This window comes from Marmota monax, unplaced genomic scaffold (assembly GCF_021218885.2).
Source record: "Marmota monax isolate L192 unplaced genomic scaffold, Marmota_monax_Labrador192_F-V1.1 WCK01_AAM20220418_F8-fsc00033, whole genome shotgun sequence".
Lineage (NCBI taxonomy): Eukaryota > Metazoa > Chordata > Mammalia > Rodentia > Sciuridae > Marmota > Marmota monax.
Window position 1 is genome coordinate 2,363,518 of NW_026694282.1, and position 26,924 is coordinate 2,390,441.

Below are 26,924 nucleotides of genomic sequence, written 5' to 3' on the forward strand. Positions count from 1 at the left end.
ATAGGTGAGCTAATCCTGCCTGGCCATGATCTGGCATATCACTGTCTTTGTTTTTTCTGTATTGTCCTTTACTGACGATACTAGGTCCTGATAGGCTACGGAGGGATGCACAACATGTTATCAGTTTACATGTATAAGTCAGTCAAACATACTTGACCTTCTTTTTCTTTCCTTCAAAATAGTCTTCCATTGTGTGGATAACATGATTTTCTATGATTTCTAAACTTAATTTTTTCATATTAAACAAATCCAACAGTCTTCTTTTATTTTTATTTATTTTTTTATTGATTTAAAAAAATGACAGCGGAATGCATTACAATTCTTATTACACATATATATCACAATTTTTCTCCTCTGTATATAAAGTATGTTGACACCCAATTCATGTCTTCATGCATGTACTTTGGATAATGATGTCTGTCACATTCCACCATCCTTGTTAGTCCCCTGCCCCCTCTCCTTCCCTCCCACCCATCTTCCCTATCTAGAATTTATCTATTCCTGTCATGCTCCTCTTCCCTACCCACTAAATGTCAGCCTCCTTATATCAGAGAAAACATTCGGTTTGTTTTTTTGGGACTGGCTAACTTCACTTAGCATTATCTTCTCCAACGCCATCCATTTACCTGCAAATGCCATGATTTTATTCTCTTTTATTGCTGAGTAATATTCCATTGTGTTTATATGCCACATTTTTTTTTATCCATTTACCCACTGAAGGGCATCTAGGTTGGCTCCACAATTTAGCTATTGTGAATTGTGCTGCTATAAACATTGATGTGGCTGTGTCTCTGTAGTATGCTGTTTTTAAGTCCTTTGGGTATAGTCTGAGGAGAGGGATAGCTGGGTCAAATGGTGGTTCCATTCCCAGAATTCCAAGGAATCTCCATACTGCTTTCCATAAATTTTTTTTCCTTTTTTTAATTTTTTATTGTGGGTTGTTCAAAACATTACAAATTTCTTGACATATCATATTCCACACTTTGATTCAAGTGGGTTATGAACTCCCACCTTCACCCCATACACAGATTGCAGAATCACATCAGTTACACATCCATTGATTTACATATTGCCATACTAGTGTCTGTTGTGCTCCGCTGCCTTTCCCATCCTCCACCCTCCCCCCTCCCCACCTCTCCCCTCCCCTCCCCTCCTCTCTCTCTACCCCCTCCACTGTATAACCCTGAGGGTCTCCTTCCATCACTATGCAATTTCCCTTCTCTCTCCCTTTCCCTCCCACCTCTCATCCCTGTTAAATGTTAATCTTCTTCTCCTGCTCTTCGTCCCTACTCTGATCTTAGTTACTCTCCTTATATCAAAGAAGACATTTGGCATTTGTTTTTTAGGGATTGGCTAGCTTCACTTAGCATAATCTGCTCTAATGCCATCCATTTCCCTGTAAATTCTATGATTTTGTCATTTTTTAATGCAGAGTAATACTCCATTGTGTATAAATGCCACATTTTTTTTTATCCATTCGTCTATTGAAGGGCATCTAGGTTGGTTCCACAGTCTTGCTATTGTGAACTGTGCTGCTATGAACATCGATGTAGCAGTGTCCCTGTAGCATGCTCTTTTTAGGTCTTTAGGGAATAGACCGAGAAGGGGAATAGCTGGGTCAAATGGTGGCTCCATTCCCAGCTTTCCAAGAAATCTCCATACTGCTTTCCAAATTGGCTGCACCAATTTGCAGTCCCACCAGCAATGTACAAGTGTACCCTTTTCCCCACATCCTCGCCAGCACTTGTTGTTGTTTGACTTCATAATGGCTGCCAATCTTACTGGAGTGAGATGGTATCTTAGGGTGGTTTTGATTTGCATTTCTCTGACAGCTAGAGATGTTGAGCATTTTTTCATGTACTTGTTGATTGACTGTATGTCCTCCTATGAGAAGTGTCTGTTCAGGTCCTTGGCCCATTTGTTGATTGGGTTGTTTGTTCTCTTATTGTCTAATTTTTTGAGTTCTTTGTATACTCTAGATATTAGGGCTCTATCTGAAGTGTGAGGAGTAAAGATTTGTTCCCAGGGTGTAGGCTCCCTATTTACCTCTCTTATTGTTTCTTTTGCTGAGAAAAAAACTTTTTAGTTTGAGTAAGTCCCATTTGTTGATTCTAGTTATTAACTTTTGTGCTATGGGTGTCCTATTGAGGAATTTGTAGCCCGACCCCACCGAATATAGATCGTAGCCAACATTTTCTTCTATCAGACAGCGTGTCTCTGATTTGATATCAAGCTCCTTGATCCATTTTGAATTCACTTTTGTGCATGGCGAGAGAAAGGGATTCAGTTTTGTTGCATATGGATTTCCAGTTTTCCCAGCACCATTTGTTGAAGATGCTATCCTTCCTCCATTGCATGCTTTTAGCCCCTTTATCAAATATAAGATAGTTGTAGTTTTGTGGATTGGTTTCTGTGTCCTCTATTCTGTACCATTGGTCCACCCACCTGTTTTGGTACCAGTACCATGCTGTTTTTGTTACTATTGCTCTGTAGTATAGTTTGAAGTCTGGTATCGCTATACCGCCTGATTCACACTTCCTGCTTAGCATTGTTTTTGCTATTCTGGGTCTTTTATTTTTCCATATGAATTTCATGATTGCTTTCTCTATTTCTACAAGAAATGCCGTTGGGATTTTGATTGGCATTGCATTAAACCTATAGAGAACTTTTGGTAATATCGCCATTTTGATGATGTTAGTTCTGCCTATCCATGAACAGGGTATATTTTTCCATCTTCTAAGATCTTCTTCTATTTCTCTCTTTAGGGTTCTGTAGTTTTCACTGTATAAGTCTTTCACCTCTTTTGTTAGGTTGATTCCCAAGTATTTTATTTTTTTTGAGGATATTGTGAATGGAGTGGTTGTCCTCATTTCCATTTCAGAGGATTTGTCGCTGATATACAGGAATGCCTTTGATTTATGCATGTTGATTTTATATCCTGCCACTTTGCTGAATTTATTTATTAGCTCTAATAGTTTCTTTGTAGACCCTTTTGGGTCTGCTAGGTATAGAATCATATCATCTGCAAATAGTGATAATTTAAGTTCTTCTTTTCCTATTTTTATGCCTTTAATTTCTTTCATCTGTCTAATTGCTCTGGCCAGTGTTTCGAAAACTATGTTGAACAGAAGTGGAGAGAGGGGGCATCCCTGTCTTGTTCCAGATTTTAGAGGGAATGCCTTCAGTTTTTCTCCATTCAGAATGATGCTAGCCTGAGGCTTAGCATAGATTGCTTTTACAATATTGAGGTATGTTCCTGTTATCCCTAGTTTTTCTAGAGTTTTGAACATAAAGGGATGCTGTACTTTGTCGAATGCTTTTTCCGCATCTATCGAGATGATCATATGGTTCTTATTTTTAAGTCTATTGATGTGGTGAATAACATTTATTGATTTCCGTATATTGAACCAGCCTTGCATCCCAGGGATGAATCCTACTTGATCATGGTGTACAATTTTTTTGATATGTTTTTGTATCCGATTCGCCAGAATTTTGTTGAGGATTTTTGTATCTAGGTTCATTAGAGATATTGGTCTGTAGTTTTCTTTCTTTGAAGTGTCTTTGTCTGGTTTAGGTATCAGGGTGATGTTGGCCTCGTTGAATGAATTTGGAAGTTCTCCCTCTTTTTCTATTTCCTGAAGTAGCTTGAAAAGTATTGGTATTAGTTCCTCTTTAAAGGTTTTGTAAAACTCTGCTGTATACCCATCCGGTCCTGGGCTTTTCTTAGTTGGTAGTCTTTTGATGGTTTCTTCTATTTCCTCAATTGATATTGGTCTGTTTAGGTTTTCTATATCCTCCTGACTCAATCTGGGCAGATCATATGACTTAAGAAATTTATCTATGCCTTCACTATCTTCTAATTTATTGGAGTATAAGGATTCAAAATAGTTTTTGATTATCTTCTGTATTTCTGAAGTGTCTGTTGTGATATTGCCTTTTTCATCCCGTATGCTAGTAATTTGAGTTCTCTCTCTTCTTCTCTTCGCTAGCATGGCTAAGGGTCTGTCGATTTTGTTTATTTTTTCAAAGAACCAACTTTTAGTTTTGTCAATTTTTTCAGTTGTTTCTTTTGTTTCGATTTCATTAATTTCAGCTCTGATTTTAATTATTTCTTGCCTTCTACTTCTTTTGCTGTTGTTTTGCTCTTCTTTTTCTAGGATTTTGAGATGAAGTATGAGATCATTTATTTGTTGGTTTTTTCTTTTTTTAAGGAATGAACTCCAAGCAATGAATTTTCCTCTTAGAACTGCTTTCAATGTGTCCCATAGATTCCGATATGTTGTGTCTGTGTTTTCATTTATCTCTAAGAATTTTTTAATTTCCTCCTTGATGTCTTCTATAACCCATTGATCATTCAGTAACCTATTGTTCATTCTCCAAGTGATGTATGCTTTTTCCTTCCTTCTTTTATCGTTGATTTTCAGTTTCATTCCATTATGATCAGATAAGATGTATGGTATTATCTCTACTCCTTTATATTGTCTAAGAGTTGCCCTGTGACATAATATATGATCTATTTTTGAGAAGGATCCATGTGCTGCTGAGAAAAAAGTGTAACTGCTTGATGTTGGGTGGTATACTCTATATATGTCAATTAGGTCTAGGTTATTAATTGTGTTATTGAGTTCTATAGTTTCCTTATTCAACTTTTGTTTGGAAGATCTGTCCAGTGGCGAGAGAGGTGTGTTGAAGTCTCCCATGATTATGGTATGGTGGTCTATTAGACTCTTGAACTTGAGAAGAGTTTGTTTGACGAACATAGCTGCACCATTGTTTGGGGCATAAATATTTATGATTGTTATGTCTTGTTGGTGTATGGTTCCCTTAAGCAGTATGTAGTGTCCCTCTTTATCCCTTTTGATTAACTTTGGCTTGAAATCTATTTTATTTGATATGAGTATGGACACTCCTGCTTGTTTCCGAAGCCCATATGAGTGATATGATTATTCCCAACCTTTCACCTTCAGCCTATGTATGTCTTTTCCTATCAAATGCGTCTCCTGTAGGCAGCATATTGTTGGGTCTTGTTTTGTGACCCATTCTACTAGCCTGTGTCTCTTAATTGGTGAGTTTAAGCCATTAACATTTAGGGTTATTATTGAGATATGGGTTGTTCTTCCAGCCATATTTGTTTATTTCTGTTACTAAACATGGTTTGTTTTCCTCTTTGATTATTTTCACCCCCTTTACTGTCCTACCTCCCACTGTTGATTTTCATTGTTATTTTCCATTTCCTCATCCTGTAATGCTTTGGCGAGGATGTTTTGAAGAGATGGTTTTCTAGCTGCGAATTCTTTAAACTTTTGTTTATCGTGGAAGGTTTTAATTTCATCTTCCATCCTGAAGCTTAATTTCGCTGGAAACACAATTCTTGGTTGGAACCCATTTTCTTTCAGTGTTTGAAATATGTTATTCCAGGATCTTCTAGCTTTCAGAGTCTGTGTTGAAAGATCAGCTGTTATCCTGATTGGTTTACCCCTAAATGTAATCTGCTTCCTTTCTCTTGTAGGTTTTAAAATTCTCTCCTTATTCTGTATGTTGGGCATCTTCATTATAATGTGTCTAGGTGTGGATCTCTTATGATTTTGCACATTCGGCGTCCTGTAGGCTTCTAGGATTTGGGATTCTGTGTCATTCTTCAAGTCTGGGAAGTTTTCTCGTATTATTTCATTGAATAGACTGCTCATTCCTTTGGTTTGAAGCTCTGTACCTTCCTGTATCCCAATGACTCTTAAGTTTGGTCTCTTAATGTTATCCCATATTTCTTGGATGTTCTGCTCATGGTTTCTTAACAGTCTTGCTGAGCTGTCTATGTTCTTTTCCAGTTGAAATACTTTGTCTTCATTGTCTGATGTTCTATCTTCTAAGTGTTCTACTCTGCTGGTAGTATTCTCATTTGAGTTTTTAAGTTGGTTTATTGCTTCCTGCATTTCTAGGATTTCTGTTTGTTTGTTTTTTATAACCTCTATCTCCCTGTATAGTTGATCCTTTGCTTCCTGGATTTGTTTATGTAATTCATTGTCGAAGTGATCTTTCATTGTCTGATTTTGCTGTTTAATGTCTTCCTTGATACTCCAGATCATCTGAAGCATGTATATCCTGAATTCTTTATCTGATATTCCATCTGCTGCAGCTGTTACCTCTTCTAAAGTTGCGTTGACCTGCATTGCTTGTAGTCCTTTCTTTCCTTGTCTTTTCATACTGCTTGCGTATCTTTCCTGCAGGCGCGGGCGGCGGCTCTGCTCTCTCCTTATTCCAATTGGGGTGTCGTGGCTACCACGCCGGCAGGTCACTGGGCCTGTTCTGGGTGCTGGCGGCGGCTCTGTTCTGCCCCTACTCCAATTGGGGTGACGAGTGTACCACGCCGGCAGGCCACCGGGCCTGATCCGCCGGTCGGTTGCAGGTTTGCCTACCCTGCAGGCGCGGGCGGCGGCTCTACTCTGCCCCTACTCCAAATGGGGTGACGTGTCTGTCGTACCGGCAGGCCACTAGGCCTGACCCGCTGGTCGGTCGCAGATCTGCCCACCTTTCGGGCACGGGTGGAGGCTCTGCTCTGCCCCTACTCCAATTGGGGTGTCGTGACTACCCCGCCTGCAGGACGCTGGGCCTGTTCCTGGCACGGGCGGCGACTCTGCTCTGCCCCTACTCCAATTAGGGTGGTGTGTGTACCACGCCGGCAGGCTCCTGGGCCTGATCCGCCGGTCTGTCGCAGGTCTGCCTACCTTGGAGGCGCGGGTGGCGGATCTGCCCTGCCCCTCCTACCACGCCTGCGGACCCCTGGGCCTGATCTGCAGGTTGGTCACAGGTCTGCTCACCCTGCGGGCACGGGTGGCGGTTCCGCTCCGCCCCCACTCCAGTTGGGGTCACGTGGCCACCACACCGGCAGGGCCTGATCCGGGCGTGGGAGAAGGATCTGCTCTGCCCCTACTCCAATTGGGGTGACGTGTGTACCACACTGGCAGGCCACTGGGCCTGACCCGCCAGGCTGTCACAGGTCTGTTTACCTTGCAAGCGCAAACGGCGGCTCTGCCCTGCCCCTCCTACCACGCCCATGTACCACTGGGTCGCGGGTCTGCCCACCTTGCGGGTGCGGGTGGCGGCTCCGCTCCGACCCCTCTCCAATTGGGGTCATGCGGTCACCACGCTGGCGAGCCGCTGGGCCTGCTCTGGGCGCTGGCGGTGGCCCGGCTCCTCCCCTCTGGCTCGACGACAAATTGAGGAGACTCGGGTGTCTGTGCCTCAACCCCCCTACCAGGAGACCAACTGTTTCTGTTGCCGCTGGTATTGATGAAGTTCTCTCCTCCGCCGCTTTCTGATGACATCAGATCTCTGCCATGTTGGTATCCTATGCGAATGGTAGCGTTTCGTTCCCCTTGCCGGGCAACCAAAGCAAAGGGTGAGTCCTGACCGGCCCTCAGCAGGACCCGGACCGAGAAGCAGTTTCCGCGGGCTCCTAGCCCCGGGCCAGGGAAGTTCCGGGAGCCGGAAGTCGGCCGCTCTGTGCTCGGTGTAAGCTCCTATAAGAGTAGGCTCCAAGAAGCAGTCCCCGCGGGCTCAGTTCTGGGAGCTGGAATTCGGCCGCTTAGTGCTTGGTGTATGCTCTGATAGGAGCAGGGTAGAAGAAGCAGCCTCCACAGGCTCCGCAGCCCTGGGCCAGGGCGGTTCCGGGAGCCAGAACTCGGCCGCCCCGCGCTCGGTGTTCGCTCCGATAAGATCAGGTTCTAAGAAGCACCCAGGCACTGAACCCTAGCAATCTGTCTGCAAGCCGCAGGCAAATGGCAGCCTGAAATTACCTGTTCTATGGCTGAATGAGCTGCGGTCAGTCGAAAACAGGGATGGTGACGTCAGCTGTCCAACATGGTGGCTGCTGGCCTCCTCTGTGGTCTGACCGGTGTGGTGAACCGAGTTGGACCGCTTCCTTCCCCCGTCTCGAACCCAGAATTCAGCCCTGAGTACGGTGCTTGCACGGCTGGCAGAAACTGCAGCACTGTATCCCTGCGTCTCTATCTCCTCGTTTCCCAGCGCGCGCTGCAGACTCTAGCCGCGGGGCGATTTGCTGAATAAGCAGTGTTACCCTCCGTGTGACAAACCTCTCACGTTTGAGTCCCCGTAGCCGATCCTTGCGCGATGGAAATCCTTCCTCCAGGTTCTGGAGCACCCCACTATTGCTGGAAATTCCTAACAAGATAGCCTTTAGCCGTCCTGACTTGTCATACTCCCACACAGTGAAGCAGCACACGGGGGCAATGCACTCCCCTCGCCGCCATCTTCCCTCTCCAATCCATAAATTAAGTCATAGTATTTGCCCAGATTGAATCAGGAAGATATACACAATTTAAACAAACCAATATCAAGTAATGAATAGAAGACGCTATCAGAAGCTTACCAACCAAGAAAAGCCCAGGACCATACACAGCTGAATTCTACAAGACCTTTAAAGATGAATACCAATGCTCCTCATTTATTTCAGGAAATAGAAAAAGAGGCAGCACTTCAAAACTCATTCTATGAGGTCAGTATCACTCTGATCCCAAAATCAGGCAAAGACACATCAGAGAAAGAAAACTTCAGACCAATATCTCTAATGAACATAGATGTAAAAATTCTCAATAAAATTCTGCCAAATCAAATACAAAAACATATCAAAATGATTGTGCACCATGGTCAAGTAGGATTCATCCCAGGAATGCAAGGTTGGTTCAACATAGGGAAATCAATAATGTAATTCATCACATCAATAGACTTAAAGATAAGAATCATATGATCATCTCAATAGACGCAGAAAAAGCATTTGACAAAATACAGCACCCCTTTATGTTCAAAACACTAGAAAAACTAGGGATAACAGGAACATATCTCAACATCGTAAAGGCTGTCTACCCTAAGCCTCAGGTCAACATCATTCTAAATGGAGAAAAACTGAAGGCATTACCTCTAAAAACTGGAACAAGACAGGGATGCCCTATTTCACCACTTCTATTCAACATAGTTCTTGATACACCGGCTAGAACAATTAGACGAAAGAAATTAAAGGGATATGTATAGGAAAAGAAGAACTTAAATTAGCACTATTTGCCAACAGTCTTCTTTTAAATTATATTTATTTTTTCCTTGAATCAAAAGGTGTTTGGGGGAAGGGTAGAAATTACGTAGTGTATTTGGATAGAATAGTGATTCATTTGTTCATTACAAATGTTTATTGAACAACCTTCTGCAGAATGATGGTCCTAGGGAAATATCATCTGAAGTTCTTTTATTTGAAATATTTGTTTCTGTTACTTAAAAAATTTGGCAACCTAAGAGTCAATGTAGTGTAATTGTTATTAGTGTGTTTGAAATTTGAAAATCCTGGTTTCATAGCAAAATGTAAGAGAATTTGCTTTGTGTCTTTTTCAATCAATAAAGGAGAGAAGGTGGATTCAATTGATATTATGCTAATGTTGTGGTACATTATCTGCACAACTTTATGAAAACTTGGAAAGCCTAGATTAATGTTGTTTAGTTCACTGAGAAGACCTGTACAGCATGGCCCCAAACAAAAAACACTAACTGATCTAAACAAAACCAGAAAACTTGCAACACAAGAATGAGCATGGGTTTGGAGTTTAACAGAGAAGGATTTGAGTTCCATTTCCAGTTTTTATGAGCTAGGTGACCTTGGACAAGGTACTTGGCATCACTAAACCTTAGATTCTTATTTTGCTAAAATATAGATGATAATATTAGTCTTAGAATTGTTGGGAGAATTAGAAAAATATAAAAAATTATGCAAATAATGTGGTATCTGGCACACAGTAACTTATTAGAACTGGAGTCCAGGCAAATCCTGTGGAATGGGAACTATAGAAGTAGCTAGAATATCTTTGAGAAGCGATTTGGTGAAGCTTAGATTCCCACTGATTCTAACTCATTGGTGATTTCTGGTGGCAGAGTGTGGGATTCATTTCCCTCCTCTATCTACTTTGGGAGAGGTGTGAATTTGACTTTGAGAGTTGAGCTGGGTGCATATACCTCTCAGATAACATTGATACCTTTGAGGCTGTGCTGCAGTCTCAGTAGCTGATGTTGCTGGATTGTTTGTTGCAGTGAGAAATACAGACAGGTGTCTGATCAATGTGACTGTTGAATGTGATAAGCAAGATGCTAGGTGGTTTTATTCAAGGATCTGTAAAAGGGAGTCTTAAGGAATTATGGAGAGGAAACTAGTTAGTCTAGTCAGGCCTTTGCAAGATAATTAGGTACTATTAAAATTTTTTTTAAAAAATGTTTTATACTTTTCTTGCTTGTTTCCAAAATGTATGTATTCTGTAAATTTGTACATATTTTCCCTTTTTAGTTAAATGTTGGGAGTACTATACACATACTTTTATTTTTTTACATTTTTATTTTGAAATTATATATTCACAGGAAGTTTTAAAGGTAGTACCAAGAGGTTCCTGTGTACCTTTTATCCAATTTCCCCCAGTGTTACATCTTACAGAACTTTAGAAAAATATGAAGTCTGGAAAACTGACATGGGAACAATGTTTGTATATACTTCTATGATATTTTATCATATGTTGCAACCACCATAATCACGGTATAGAACCTTTATATCACCACAAGATCCCCTATACGTATAACCTCTCTCCAGCTCCTGGAAACCACTGAATATTTTTTATCTCTATAATTGTGCCATGTATATGAATGCAACCATATGGAATGTGACCCATTTGATTGGCTTTTTTTCTGCTAAGTATAATGCCTTGAAATCCATCCAATAGTTTGCCCCTTTATATTGGAGACTAGTTTTGCTAGTGTGAATGTACCAGTTGACCAGTTTGTTTAATCATTCATCCATTCAAGGATATTTTTGTTGTTTCTAGATTGTTTTTTTTTTTTTTTTGAGCAGAGATTGCACTCAGGGGTACTTAACCACTGAGGCACATCCCCAGCTCCCTGAGTTCACTGAGTAGACCTGAATAGTATGGCCCTAAATAAACAAAAAACACTAACTGATCTAAACCAAACCTTTTTAAATACTTTGTTTTGTTTTTTTTAGTTGCAGTTGGATATAATACCTTTATTTTACTTTTATGTGGTGCTGAGAATTCAACCCAGCACCACACACATACTAGGCGAGTGCTCTACCACTGAGCTACAACCCCAATCCTCACTCCCCTTTTTAAAAAATTTTTTTGAGGCAGAATCTTACTAAGTTGCTTAGGGCCTTGCTAAAGTGCTGAGGCTGGCTTCGAACTTGGAATCCTCCTGACTCAGCCTTCTGAGCTGCCAGGATTCCATTTTTTGATTATTACACATAAAGCTGCTTTGAACAATTGTATGCAGGTTTTTGTGTGGGTATATGTTTTCATTTCTCTAGGGTAAATGCTCAGGAATATTTACTTACCCATGCTGGGCCATAGGTAAGTATGTTTCGTTTTGTAAAACTATTTTCTGGAGTGACTGCGCAACATTTCATTCTCACTAGCAATGCGTACAAAGTCCATATGGTTTCCTTACCAGTGTTTAGTATATAACAATTTTTCTGTTAGCTGTTCTGATAGATGTTTAGTGATATTTCACTGAGGATTTAATGCATGCTTTAATAGCTAGTAATCGTGGAAATCTTTTTATGTGTTTATCTGTGCCAAGTGTATTCTCTTTTGTAAAATTTGCCATTTGTTCTCTTTGGTAAAATGTGAAGGTAGAATGTATCTTGTCTTTTGCTTACTTTCTATTAGGATTGTTGTCTCTTTACTATTGAATTTTGAGAGTTGTTTTCTAGAAACTAGTTTGCTTTTTTTAAAGAGAGAGAGAATTTTTAAATATTTATTTATTTATTTTTTTAGTTTTCAGTGGACACAACATTTTATTTTATTTTTATGTGGTGCTGAGGATCGAACCCAGCGCCCTGTGCACGCCAGGCGAGCGCGCTACCGCTTGAGCCACATCCCCAGCCCAAGAAGCTAGTTCTTTATCAGATATGTGGTGTGCAAATATTTCCCTCTGCCTATAGCTTGTGTTTAATCTTTGTTACAGGATTTTTTTGCAAAGCAAGTTTTTAATTTTTAATTGATTTTTTTTTCTTTTATGGATCATGGTTTTGGTGTCATTCTTGAAGAACTCTTCTCCAAGCCTTAGATTCTATTTTTTTAAAATATTTTCTTCTAAGTTTAATAATCAACCTTTAAGTCTATGATCAAATTTGATTTCTGTTTAAGGTGTGCTGTGTAAGTTATAGTAAGCAGAATCCTAAGATAGTCTCCAAGATTCTTCCCCTTGGTGCATATCCACTGTAAAATCAATCCTTTCTCTTAGAGGGTAAGCAATATCAATAATACAATGAATGGTGTTCCTGTGATTATATTACTAATGAAAAGATTTTCCTTCATGGACCTGACTTAATCAAATGAGCCCTTTCAAAAAGGTGAAGTATCTGAGAGATGCTCTTCTATTGGCCTGGAAGAAAGCAAACAGCCACATTGAAAGTGGAAAGGATCATTTGGCAAGATCTTGAGGGTGACCTGTAGGACCTGAGAGTGACCCTGGCTGATGGCCAGCAGGAAAAAGTAAGCTTTTCTACAACTATAAGGACCTGCATTCTTTCAACTCGAATGAGCTTCAAGAGGACCATAAATCTCAGGTGAGATTGTATCTCCAGTTGATACCTTGATTTCAGCCTGGGAGACCCCAACCAGAGAACCCAGCTAGAATATGCTGGCTCCTGACCCATGGAAACTAGCAAATAATAAAGTTTATGTTGTTTTAAGCAGGTATGTTTGTGGTAATTTTTTTATGCTGCAGTGTAGATTTGATATGCTAGAGTGGGGTGCTGCTTTTGTGCTTATTATGTAGATGAAGATTTTGACTGTTGTCGCTCTTATCTCTGGGTGTGAAGGAAAGAGGTGGGACATAGGGGTTGCCAGGTCCAGCGTGTTGGTTGATTGTCTTCTGGGCAGACTTCCTGAGGCTCTGCCTTGCTATTCTGACTCCATGGTCCTGGCTCATTGTTTTGGTCTCTGGAGACAAATACAGTTGCTGCTCCCCTGCACAGCTCTGTTGCTTCCTGCATTCTTTTCCAGTTAGTAACCTGATGCTACAAAGAAGTGCTCTCCAAACTGTTTTTGATTGTACATTCTTTTGTTTTGAACTAGCATCCCCAATATACATATATTTATTCCTGAATAATGTATGCACATATATTTTGTTCAATAAACTTATAACATAAAACACAGAAAACAGACAGTTTTAAAAGACATGATTTAAAAAGGTTTCAAGAGAAATATTAAAAAGTAAATATAAAATTTATGGAGAGAGTAAGAAGATCAATCTGCAAAACACAGAGGATTTGGGGGCAGTGAGACTATTCTGTATGATACCGAAATGGTGAATACATACCATCATCCTTTCGTCAAACTGGTAAAATGGACAACAGGAGTCCTAGTGTAATATGGACTTTGGATGATAATGATGTATCCATGTAGGTTCCTTGATTACAACAAATGTACCACTCCAGTTGGAGATGTTTGTAGTGAAGGAGGCTTTGTGCATGTAGGGACTGGGTTATCTGGAAACTGCATATCATCTGCTCAACTTTTCTGTGAAACTAAAACTGCTCTGAAAACAATCTATTAAAAAAGTAGATATACTGCACAATGAAATATATATCAAAGTTCTGCATTTTCCCCCCCATTTTAACTTATTTTGGGGAGTATATCTGCATCTTAGTATGCAAGAAAGTGGATGCTCCTTTACTTATAAAATAGAAATAAAATTCTTAATTATTTTCTATGGATTGGCACTGGTACCTTCACCTGGTCCATATGTTAGATAGCGATGTGTCTTGTAAATTATATTAAGTGAAGAATGAAAGCATTTTGCAAAGCAGAAGAACCGAGAATGGAGGCTGGGATGTGGCTCAGTGGTAGTGCAGTTGTCTGGCATGTGTGAGGCACTGGGTTCGATCCTCAGCACCACATTAAAAAAATAAATAAAATAAAATAAAGGAATTGTGTCCATCTACAACTTAAAAAAACAAAACGAAACAAAACCGAGAATGGCATCCTCACTCATTTTGTTTACATTTTTTTTTTTTTATTTCAGCATGAACTATTTTATACACTCTGTATGGTAAAGTGAATTTATAGATTATATTACCTTACTTACATAAAGTAGTCTTTATAACAGTTTGAAATGAGACAAGAAGTAGTCTTTAAAATCCTCTATATAAGGTTCACTGTTTTTCTTGTGGCAAAGTACTTCAGAGTACTTTTGAACTTGAGTATGAATTATGTGATTTTCTTTTATAAAAAGATAAGTTACAAATCTGTAGATTTTTTTTGATGGCAACTGTTAGAAGCATTTTTATCAAAAATATTTTAAGCCAGGTGGCACATACCTATAATCCCAGCTGCTTGGGAGTTTGAGGCACAAGGATCACAAGTTCAAGGCCAGCCTGGACAATTTAACCAGACCTTGTCTCAAAATAGTTAAAAAGAGCTGGAGGTGGAGTTCAGTGTGGGAGCTCCTGGGTTCAATCTCTAGAGTCACAATTTTTAAAAATCCAAACATATTGTTACAGCTAGAATGTCCCCTTCAAAACTCATATGGAAATTTAATTGCCTTTGTGAAGGATATAAGAGATGGGAGCTTTAGGAGGTGATTAGGTCTTGAGGGCCTGGCCTTTGTGAGTGGATTAAAGCCATTATCTCAGGTGGGGTAGTTACTATGGTAGTGGGCTTCTGATTTAAGTTCCAGTGATTTCTCTTTCTGCCTTGTGGATGTTTGCTTGCCCTTCCGCCATGTTATGGTACAGCAAGAAGGCCTTCACTGGTTGTGGCCCCCTCAGTCTTGCACTTTCCAGCTTCCAGAGCTAGAAATAAATGAATTTCTCTTCTTCATACATCACCTGGTCTGTGGCATTTTGTTATGGCTGTGGAAAACAGACTAACATACGCACACTTACTTTTTCACCTCACTGTAAAGTGACATTTGTTAACAACAATAACTAAATACTGTATTGAAGTTTTACAGAGAAAGCATTATGAAATAGTTGTCTGGAAATGTTTCCAAAATTTTGGATTTTTTTCCCTAAGTGTCCATCAATATGAGACTGAAGAAATAAAATATGGTACCTTCTAGTTTCTATTTCTTGAATTTTTCTTCATGGAAAGATTCCTATTTTTTTACTTATTAATGTTTTGTGCATGTGTGTGATGCTGGAGATCAAGCACAGGGCCTTGCTTATACTAAGCCAATGCTCTACACTGAATATACCTCATCACTGATAGCATTTCTTAGTAGCTTTTAAAAAAAATTTATCATCATCTCCTTAATAATTTTTTTAATATTTATTTTTTATTTTTAGATGGACACAATATCTTTATTTTATTTTTATGTGGTACTGAGGATCGAACCCAGTGCCTCATGCATGCCAGGTGAGCATGCAACCACTTGAGCCATATCCTGAGCCCCTTCTTAGTAGCTTTTATGAACACATTATACACACATTCACATGATTCCACGGCAAAGTATTTTATGTGACAAAGGAGGTGAATGGTAATGTGCCATCCTGATATATTTTTTCCTACACAACTTTGTACTAGAATAAATGTCATGAGTCCCAATTTCAGATCTTAGACTGGAACTTGATGGGGTTCACAGTTGCTTCTACAGACAACTAGTAAGAAGTACCTTAAGTCTCATATTCTGCTGTATTCTACATTTATAAAATTTTATAAAAGTATTGGAATGAATTAAGTCTACTACATGAGTAACCTTATCAGAGTAACATTTTGGTAAATAATGAAGTAATGAATTGTCCTTTTAAATTCCAGATGCCAGTGAATGAAACTTGATACTAAAACTACAACCATGTTATCATTTGAGACTTTCTTCCTTAGGAATGACATCATAAATAGTAATTGTTCAATTATCAATGAGAAATTTTGATGCAGCAAAATGCTCTTCATTAGACCCTAAACATTTTTTTTTCCTTAAGGGACTTATTTACTATGTACAGAAAGTATTATATTTAAAATACTTTGTACTATATCCAATAATCATACCCTTCAAAATCATTGAATCTTTCTTCTGAGTTGAAATATTAATTTTCCTAATTTGGTGTTATTATTGCAACTAACATTTACCTGAGTGTTTACTATGCACTATGTAGTTCAAGGTCTTTTTATATATTAATCTTATTTAATTTCTATAAAATATTTGTGTGTGTGTGTGTTGCTGGGGATTGAACACAGGCCTTGTGCATGCAAAGCAAGCACTCTACCAACTGAGCTATATCCCTAGCCCCTCTATAAAATCTTTATAAATAGGAACTAATATCTCCATTTAATGGAAATTTATTGTTTTACATATTGACTATATTTGGCATATCTGTTTTACTCAGTGTTTTCATAGATTACATAACAATGAAGTATGTCTATAATTTATAAGTTAAAGTGAAAATTCAGAGGTTTTGCTTCTCAGTTATTTATTCAACAATGTTGGTAAAAGATTTAATATTTTGGCATCTAGACATTATATTTTTTTATTAATTTCTCCTCTTAACATCAGGTTCTCAATGATCTTATTTCCCCTGATGTTCAGTTTTGAAGTCAGTCTAAACTACATCATGATACATGCATAATAAGTTGGGTAAATAATGTTCTAGTTCTCAAGTGACTTTCACTTGTTTACATCTCAGACTTTTTAAAAAATTAAAAGCACATATATTTTTTCTTAAAATACATAGGAGTAGAATTTTATGTGTTTGGATTCTCTCATAAATATTATGGATTCTCTCTGAAGCCTGCTCTTGTCCAGAAACTCTCTCTTGTTCTGTTTCTCATAACTAGATCTCATTGCAGGGCATAGTCAAAATCCCTAGGGACAAGGATGACACTGGATAAGTTCTCAAGTTCTGGGTATGCTATACACAATCTCATACTCTTCTGTAGTCATTTCCTGATGTAAAACATGATGTTTTTACATGGAGCAGGATAGATTGTGAAGAATTAGACTTTTGGGGATTGATACAAGAGTCATTAGATGCTTACTCCTCTTCCTCACATCCCTTCACTTGATTCAGATTGTTATTTCCATATCTTCTATCAACTTAGTACCTTTCTTTGGTATTAAAGTGTTGAAATTTTCACCATCATTCTTTAGTACATAGTTTGAATCACTTTTTAATACTAGAAGTTCGTATTCTTAATTCCTCAAAGATCAGTGATCCTACATACTGTCCAGTTTTGAAGGAGGTTTTAGTGCTAGAAAAATGTAGTGTGTGTTTACACATTAGTACTGTTATGGTTTAGACGTGAGGTAACCCCAAAAGCTCATGTGTGAAACAGTGCAAGGGGTATGAGAGCCTTAAACCAATCAGTGTGTTTATCCCATGATAGGGATTAACTGAGTGGTGACTCTAGGTAGGTAGGGTGTGGCTAGAGAAGGTGGGTCCCTGGAGGGGTGTGTACCTTTGGGGTATATATTTTGTCCTATTTGAGCAGAACTCACTCTCTACTCCCTGATGTCATGTTGCCAGCTGCTTTCTCTGACACACTCTTCTGCTGTGGTGTTCTGCCTACCCTAAGCCCTGAGGAATGATTTGGCCTTCTATGGACTGAGACCTCTGAAACTGTGAGCCCCCAAATAAATTTTTCCTCTACTAATTATTCTTTGTCAGGTATTTTAGTTGCTGTGGCAAAAAAGGTGACTAAAGAAGTACCATGAAATACGCTTTTTGGAGTGGTTACTAGACTTGGCTGTTTTGAGAAAATATCTTACAGTATACATTATATAAAATTGCTTTCATCTTTCAAATGAAATACTGCTTTAAAAGATTTTAGATGTTTAAGGTTCTATATCTTAAGCAAATAACTAAACAATATTAGAATTTTGTTATTAAAAGTAGAACAAGAAAGGAGCCAAAATAATTACCACTATCGTTCTGCCCACCAAATGGCACTTCTGAGGTTATTTCTTTTTTTTTAGATTAATGAACCTTTATTTTATTCATTTACTTATATGCAGAGCTGAGAATTGAACCCCGTGCCTCACACATAATATTGCTAGTAGGCAAGCGCTGTACCACTGAACCACAGCCTCAGCCCCTGATGTTATTTCTTAAAAAAACTATTTCTTGAAAGAGTTCTGAAGGAATATTGTATTATTTTTTCCTTTTAGAATATCATGTACATAAGAATTCAGGAGGGGCTGGGGATGTGGCTCAAGCGGTAGCGCGCTCGCTTGGCATGCGTGCGGCCGGGGTTCGATCCTCAGCACCACATACAAAGATGTTGTGTCCGCCGAGAACTAAAAAATAAATATTAAAAAAAAAGAATTCAGGAGATGTGTTCCTATAAACTTAGGAAATGGATAACTTTTAAAATATTACACTGTTTTAAACTAAAATATTAAATGCCAATTCTCGCATCACTTAAAGTGAAATAGTGATCCAGAGCTTATCACTGATAGGAGGGTACTTCCTGATTTTCATTGAATAAGCATTTATGCATACTTTCAGCCACTTATAGATATTATGTACTTATGCAACAAGAGCATACACAATATGAGAATCACCTATCATAGATTGTCTTATTAAGATTTTACTGGAGAATTAAAAATATAATAATCAATAAAATGCAATAATCACTTTTATAGGGCTTTCTTGGAGGCAATATAATTGAAGGGTTAAAAGAAAGTATGTGTGTGTATATATGTATGTATGTATGTATGTATTTATATTTATTTTGAATCCTGACCAACATGTAACTAATTGTGATCTTGGATAATCTCCTTTGTTTTACTCTGAAGAACTAGGTTAAAAAATATCTACTCTAATTACTGGACTGCAGTAATAGTTCTTTTGAATCTAACAAACATTGACTATTTTAATTATTTGAGCCTTACAAGAGTTTTGGAAATTGGTAAGAAAATGACCTTTCTTCTTATTTTATATGTTGAGGGAGGAGATAGAGGCTCAGAGGGATTGTTTGGCAACACAGACCTATGAATGTGGCAGAGTGAAGACCAGAAAATTAAAAAAAAAAATCAGGCTTGTATTCCTGATCCAGTATCTCAATAGAGAAGATAGATGAATTTGTAAGAATGGAGAGAGAGGTGATGTAGGAAGAAGCAGATGTGATTGGATAGTTTTTGATTTTTACATACTTTTGAGACCCAAGGAAGTACTTTGTTAATATTAGCTATAAACCTAACCTTGAAGTGATTCTAAGTAGAGTAGATTAGGATATGTGAGATGCCCTAAACATGAGGTCATATTGTGCTTATTTAGTGTTGGGCAGTAAAATTCACATTCGTGGACTTTTATGCCCTTAGTCTGCTTTTCTTTCAACTTGAACAAAGTTACGGTTAATAATTATTCATTAGATTGAGCATTAAGATTATGCTCAGTTACATTCATCCTTTTCCACAGGTATTTTAGGCCAATATGTGGCTTGCAGTTTTTCATCTTTTCTAATTTTTCATTCATTCATTCATTCTTCAAAACATTCATCAGTCTAGGCATTTATTCAAACAAGCACTCACTGTCAGCCACTCTTATCCCTGAGGATATAGACATTTGTAGTCACAGTATACAGATCTTAAGGAGCTCTTCAGCCTGGTAAAGAAGTTTGCATGAGTTTGCATGTAAACTAATAAATTTCTGCCAGAGCAATAAATGCAATTGTAAAAGCAAGCATGAAGGACCCACAGAGAACCTGAAGAGAAATTAACTCCGCTTATTGGGGGGGCTCTGAAGAGGGTTCTTGAAAAAGATGGTGTCTTTAGCTGGAATTTTTAAGGCAAATAGGAATTTATTAGGTAAAAAGGTCTGAATTTTTAAAAAATTATTATCTGCAAGTAGCTAACCTACTTTTGTTTCTCAGACATTTTATATACTATTTCTATTTGTTCTCATGCATTCAAAATTGCTCAATATCTATAGTTTGTCAAAACTTTCCCAATTCAAATCTTCAGATTGAAAGTAATTTGCAAGTTCTATTGTAAAAATTGTGATACGAGTAGGAACATATTTTTATTATAAATAATATCACTTTGAAATTGTCTTTGAAATGTTTGACTTCATTTTGATGTATAAGGTATTTTGAAATATGTTTTTAAAAAAGCATAATAGTATCCCTTGGACTTAAAAAATTATTGCAGGTTGCTTTAGAAGGATGATACAGAGGTTCACCAATCCCCCCAATATTGCATGACTTAGGGGAAATAATAAGTTACCAGCATTTGCTTATATATATTTTATTGTATATAGCATAATGTGAAGATATTTCTGTGTTCTGTGAGTGAATATAATTATGCCTTTCCTTCAGTATAGGAGTCACATTATTTACTCTTTTAAAAAGTCATAGGATTATTCTAATTCTTTTTGTTCAAAATTTTTACTTTGTAGGTGTATTGAAAGTTTTACTAACTCAGCTCATTTTGAAATGTCTTGTTTGTATATCCATGTATTGTGTCTTTTTTAAGATTGAAATTTAGGTCAAATTACAAGTGAATTTAACTTTACTACAGAAAATAAGTGTGCCACCTTTTAAAACTGCATTCTAAATTTTAAGTACAATAGATCAAAGTACATCTTATTTAAATAAATACTCTGGAATGAAGTCTCAATTATTTTCTCCCAAACTTTCTTAAATAGTCACTGTTTTCAACTTAAAATGTGAGGTTTATCTTTATTATTTTCAAGAAAGATGAAAAGTTGTTTATTTTAAAATTTTAATGATTTTTCTTTCAAATTATGGAAATTATCCTTTGGGGACAGCTTTATTTGAATTATATGTGACATTATTTTTATTTCTTAAGGCTATGATTAAAAGTTTCATGGATGTCTACCAGCTTGCAAGCTCTAGAATCATTACATTAGAGAAGGAAATGACATCTCATCGAAGTCACATTGCAACCTTGAAATCAGAGCTTCACACAGCTTGTTTACGTGAAAATGAAAATTTACAAACAGTAAGTTCTTGTATAATAATATTTTTCTCTTCTTTGGATATTGGATCACATTTGCATTTATCTTTTTATTGCTTAGAAGATCACTTGCTAATATGTATAATTTAGGTTAAATGATCGATCAAGCAACATAAAATTAGTGTAGAGAAAAATTTGAGGGAAGAAAAGCAATTAATTTTCCCATTGTATCGTGTTTAAAGATATGCATATTGTTATCAATGCTAAAACACTACATCAAGATTCCTTTGTGTTTGCCAGTACAGCTGACAGTTGGATTTGGCAGTATGCATAGTTAAAGCATGCAACTGTCTGAAGATTCAGTGTGTCCCATTAAGACAGAATATTATTAATTATGCGTATAACCAAAATGGTAATTAGAACATGTGATTATTCTCTGTAGAAAACTAGACTTATCCATAATACATGCCTAGCTAAAGATGCATGTTGTGATTCATCTATATGATTAAAATTCAGTTTCAGTACTCATTTTATGTCTTAAAATTTTAGTCCATGATGAAATTTGGACTCATTTAAGATTAAAAAAAATTTCTACATTTGAAATACGTGTTTGGGGAGTTTTTAAAAAATGAATACATTTGTAACATAAAGGAATGAAATAAACATTTAAACTTTTTTTCTCAAAAGGCAGACATGTCAACCGTGAGATTCAGAGGGTTACCAATAATTAGAATGTCTCTTTTCCTTTTTAGGTTTGATTACAGTGGCTCAGGGTGACTTGTAAGAAAAACAGTTATCATTTTGCCATTTAACTGTTGACCTATTTCAAATAACATTCAAGAGAATAGGGTTGACCTCGCTAATTCCAAATAGATGTATAGCTTTGGTTTGATTCTTCACCTACAGCAAGTCTTAACTCAAATGTCAGCATCCCAAGGAAGCCTTTGTGATCAGGAATTTTAAAATCACAGCCACCAGCCCTCCTCTCAATTGCCTCACAAACTTTCTGTCTCTGTCTCTCTTTTTCCCTGTGATGCCCATCTACCCTCCATATTTTATTTATTTGCTTATTATCTGTTTGTTTCCTATCCTCATTAGAAAACAAGATAAGTTCCATAAAGACAAGTAGTCGTGGGTGTTTTCTTCACTGGTGTTAAGGAGTATCAGTGCCAAAAGCAATCTGGCCCATATTTCAACAAATATATAAACACATATTTATTGAATTAAAAATACTAATAATTTTCTAATAAGTGTAAAAAAAGACAGTTACTTGGGACCTGAGATGTGTGTTCCACTTTTAAATAACTTTATTAATTTCCCAATGAGAGACCAGTAAATTTGAAGTCCACCAAGAAAAATTAAAATAACGAAGAAACTAAAAAACTTGAGTGTTTGAATTTATTCTAGCTTCTCTCTGAAATATTGCACATTTATTCCTGCTATTTCTTTGGTCCCATTGGTTAACATTATGTTCTACTGTTTAGATTTTGTCAGCTTTGTTGAGTTGTTCTATTGTTCATTGCTTGTTACTATTATTCATATAAAAATTACTTGTATTTCAAGAAAGGCAAAACTTGACAGAAATTGTTTCTCCATCAGTTTAAATTATTTTCTTTACCTGTAATTATGCTACTGTAGTCATGAAAAAGTGTTTAATATACCTCACTATCATAACAAAATTCTACTTTTCAATCATTTTTCCATTCTGAATAAGTCTGTAGGATTTGCTCATTATCTTATTTGTAAGAGGTTGTCCATACTGGCAGTTATTCTCAAGAGAGGCCACCTGTGATGTGAAAAAAATCCCCACCAGGAGGTTCTAAGGTATCCTCCTAGGAGAACGCTGCCCAATCTACAGGATATGTGCTCTCTTGTCTCCTCCCTTAGCTGAGAATCACTATTTCTAAAGCAATAATAAATTTGTATGATAATTTTTATTTTTCAAGACATTTGTATATGTATTTTCTGACTTGAATGTCTTAAGAACTCTCTAAGGAAGAAGATCAGGCCTTGCTCTGAATTTCATAGATGAGAGGCAGTATTGTTTGTGTAAGAGCATGGGCTGTGGGGTTGCATCCACTAGGAATACTCTCACGCATAAACCATTGAAAACTAACACGACTTTAAAAAGTGGAGAATTTTTTTCTCACATAGCAAGAAGTCTAGAAGTTGTAGGTGGCTGTTTTCATTAGTTTAGTGGCTCCATTTTTTAATGTAATTTCTCTGCCACTCCAGCTCTAGGTTTTTAGTAAAATTCAAATCAGAATAATGGAACGGTGTAGCAATATATGATACATAAATACTTTCAGCATATTCATATATCTGCCTTTTAAAAACATATACTTTACCTTTTAAAAATAATTTTTTTCATGTATTTAAAGATTTATCTACTTATAAAGGAGAGAAGAACTTCTAAGGAAGCTCCAAGTATATTTCTATTTATATTCTATTAGTTTCAAAAAGATCATGTAGTTACCTGTAGCTATAAAGAATCAAGGGACAGGGAGTTAGGAAGGAGTGAATATTAGGTTAACTCACTTATAGTGTGTGCTATACAAGTTACATAGGTTTGAATTCAGATTTCAGTTCTGTCAGTTGCTAACCACGTGGCCTAGATTCTCAGGGTTTTCATCTGTAAAATGGGCACAGTGATACTGCTACCTAACAGAGATGTTGGGAGAATTAATGAAAAATGTTGAAGTGCTTAGGACTTTCACCTTGCTTTTAGTGAGTAGTCCAAGAAAAAAAAAGCCAACTCTTATTTTAATCACCATTATCATCCTAGAAAGTAATTTTTTGCATCATCACCCTGGGAAAAGATTATTTATAAGCGAACACTTTCCGTGGCAAGCTTTGTTGTTTTGTTCTGCTTTCTCCTGTAGCCTTCAGCATGTAACTCCTCTACTTGGTTACATAAGTATATTCCAATGACTGAACTACCTTCTCTTTTTAAAAAAATTTGTTCTAATTAGTTATATCTGACAGAAGAATGCATTTTGACACATTGTACACAAATGGAGCACAACTTCTCATTGCTCTGGTTTTACCTGATGCAGAGGCACACTGGATGTGCAATCATGCATGTATATAGGGTAATAATGTCTGTCTCAATCCACCATTCATCCCACCCCATACCCCTCCCTTCCCCTCACTCTTCTCTGCCCAATCCAAAGTTCCTTCATTCTTCCCTAACCGCTACCACCACCCCCATTATGATCAGCATCTGCTTATCAGAGAAAACATTCAGCCTTTGGTTTTTGAGGTTTGGCTTATTTCACTTAGCTAGATAGTCTCCCACTCAATCCATTTACTTGCAAATGCCTCTCTTTTAATCCTGAGTAATATTCCATTGTGTATATGTACCACAGTTTCTTTATCCATTCATCTATTGAAGGGCATCTAGGTTGCTTCCACAGTTTAGCTATTGGGCCTATTTTTATGTGACCCATTTTCTTCTGCTTTTATTAACATGTTATTAAAAAGTACTTGCTGCTTCTATATGCTTGCCTTACATTTACTCCTGTGCTTTACTTCCATATGGTCTTGAGTCTTTTTGCTGAAATTATTTTCTCAAAGGTTACCAAAATTTTATGCTTGCTCTATGCATTAGTTCCTTCTCATCCCTTTCAACCTCTGCAACATAGGAAGCTTTTAGCTGCATCCTCTTTAAATACTTATCTCTTTTGTTTCATTTGTTATCTACTTTCCCTTTTTTGACTTCCAGACTTCTGCTGACTTGTACACTGTCTTCTTTGTGTTTGGTTTAATTCTTTATCCATTAATTCAGAATTTATTGAGCATCTACTCTATGGTGGGCACAATTCTAGTCTAGGGGACAGTATGTGAACCAAAACAGAAAATCTTTGTTCTCATTCACGTTACTTAAAATAATGTAGTGGAAGTAACAATTTTTTATATAATCACACTAATTAATCTATAATCACTAACCAAGATCATGTATTGAAAGGAAAGAGCTTAGATGGATAAGGTTTTTTTTTGTTTGTTTTTATGTTTTTAAATGAAGGAGCTAAAATATGAGTAAAAACCTTTTTAGGGTCAGTGATGCTTGGGCTAATATCTGAAAATTAGGTAAGAATTAGGCAAGAGTGGAAGAGAATAGGATCCAGGTGAGAGAAGTGACAACATCTACAAAGACTGTGGTGGAAAGAAGAAACTAAGAAAGACTAGTGTGGCTGGAAGAAAGATAACAAAGGCTAGAGAGGCTTGCAAAAAGAATGGTTTGGAGAAAAAGAAAGAGACCAGATTGTTTCTTTGTCCTGTGAACAGGGGAAAATTCATTGAAAAATTTTAAAGGAGGAATGTGGTCAGCTTTGGATTTTAATATAAAGAATACTTTGGCAGCAGTGTGGTGAACCACTTAGATGTTGAAGAACAAGGGAAAAGGTGTGTCAGTGACAGTTGCTAAGGTTTTGCTTTTTAAAATTGATTCGTGATTGCATTTACTGAGAAAGAGACAGATCAGGAGAGGGGATATTGATGAAAGTAGTTTAAGTATGTTGAATTTGAGGCATGTATGAAACATGAAGCTGGAGATACAGAATCCAAGGCGAAGGCATGAAGTATAAATTTTAAGTCATCCTCATAGAGAAAGGACTTGAAACTGTTAGTGGGAGTGAGCTACAGATGAAGAGTTTATAGGGTAAGAAGAGAAAACAACCCGACAGCAAAGCTTGAAAAATTCCAACATATAATGCTAAATAAAAGAGGGTAAGATAGCAGTGAGAGAAATGGCAAAGAGTAAGAGGAAAACCAAAAGCATGCTATCATAAGAATAAAGTACTTCAAGAAAAATTACAAGTTAGTAGTGTTGGATGTTCTGAAGGACAAATGAAATGAAGATTGAAAATGGCCTTCATATTTAATGTATGGAGGCCATTTGTGACCTTAGCAAAACCTTTTCAACAAGATGTTGATAAATAAGTAGAAATTCACCAAGGGGGGAAAATGCATTTAAATTACTTATGTAAAGTGTGAAACATAGAAGGTGGGATGGTCCAAGGATTCAGGCAGTTCTGTTTTGAGATGGGAATGAATTGAATGTGTTTTCATTATCTTCTGAACCCTAAATGTTCAGGTCTCCAGGTCTGGCCTGAACACTGTTCAGTATGCTGTCCATTTTTTATAATTGTGGTTGTTACCACCTTTTATATTCCAGCCTTCTTTGTTTGCCTAGTATAGCTCTTTTCATTCTTTTAACCCATATTTTACATTTACAGTAGTTTTCTTCCAGAAAGATACAGTTTGGTTTTGTTTTATCCATTTATACCATTCATGGCTTTTAATTTGGTGATTAGACCATTTACATTTTGTCAATTACCAATAAACTTGGAGTTTTGTCTACCATTTTGTTCTATATTCCTTCTTTCTGTTTTTTGTGTTCCATTTCCTCTTTCTTTTTGATGATTTGGACTTTAATATTTTAATTTATCTATTGGCTCTTTTATATATCTTTTTGCATTATTATTTTAGTGCCTACTATACACAGCCTACCTAGAGTTAGTATTTTATCCATTCAAGAAAAGTGTAAAGAGTGTAGGTTCATTCATTCTCCTCCCATTATTTCATAATTGTCATATATGTTACATATTCATACATTGAAAATATCATTGGGTGATTTTTCTGGTTCAACAAGTATGCATATTTTAAAAACTTATGAAGACTAGTATTTTTAAGCATATTGGTTCATTTTAGTTATACATGACAAAAAATTGACTCTGACATAATTACAAAAGCAAGTAATATAATTTGTTCTTATTCACCCTCCAGTATTTCCCTTTTCTCTCCTCTGTTCCTTCCCCCTCTTCCCTTTCTTCTACCCTACTGATCTTTCTGATATTTACTTAAGAGGTTTTTTTTTTTTAAAAAAAAATTAGTGTCTTATAGATGTGCATGATGATGAGATTCATGTGGTATATTCATATATGTACATAAGGAAGTTAGGTCAGTTAATTTCACTGTCTTCCCCATCCTGTCCTGCATCCCTTCCC

General features: G+C 37.0%; 1 protein-coding gene across 3 annotated transcripts in view; it reads left to right on the forward strand.

The window, feature by feature from the left end:
* The window catches only part of Ccdc171 (coiled-coil domain containing 171), a 397,216-nt gene that overhangs the window by 312,707 nt on the left and 57,585 nt on the right, over positions 1-26,924 (forward strand). For all 3 annotated transcript variants that reach the window (XM_058586353.1, XM_058586352.1, XM_046467410.2), the window contains one exon: positions 20,809-20,961. In XM_058586353.1, coding sequence (XP_058442336.1) covers positions 20,809-20,961 — 153 coding nt within the window. The remainder of the gene's footprint in view (positions 1-20,808; positions 20,962-26,924) is intronic.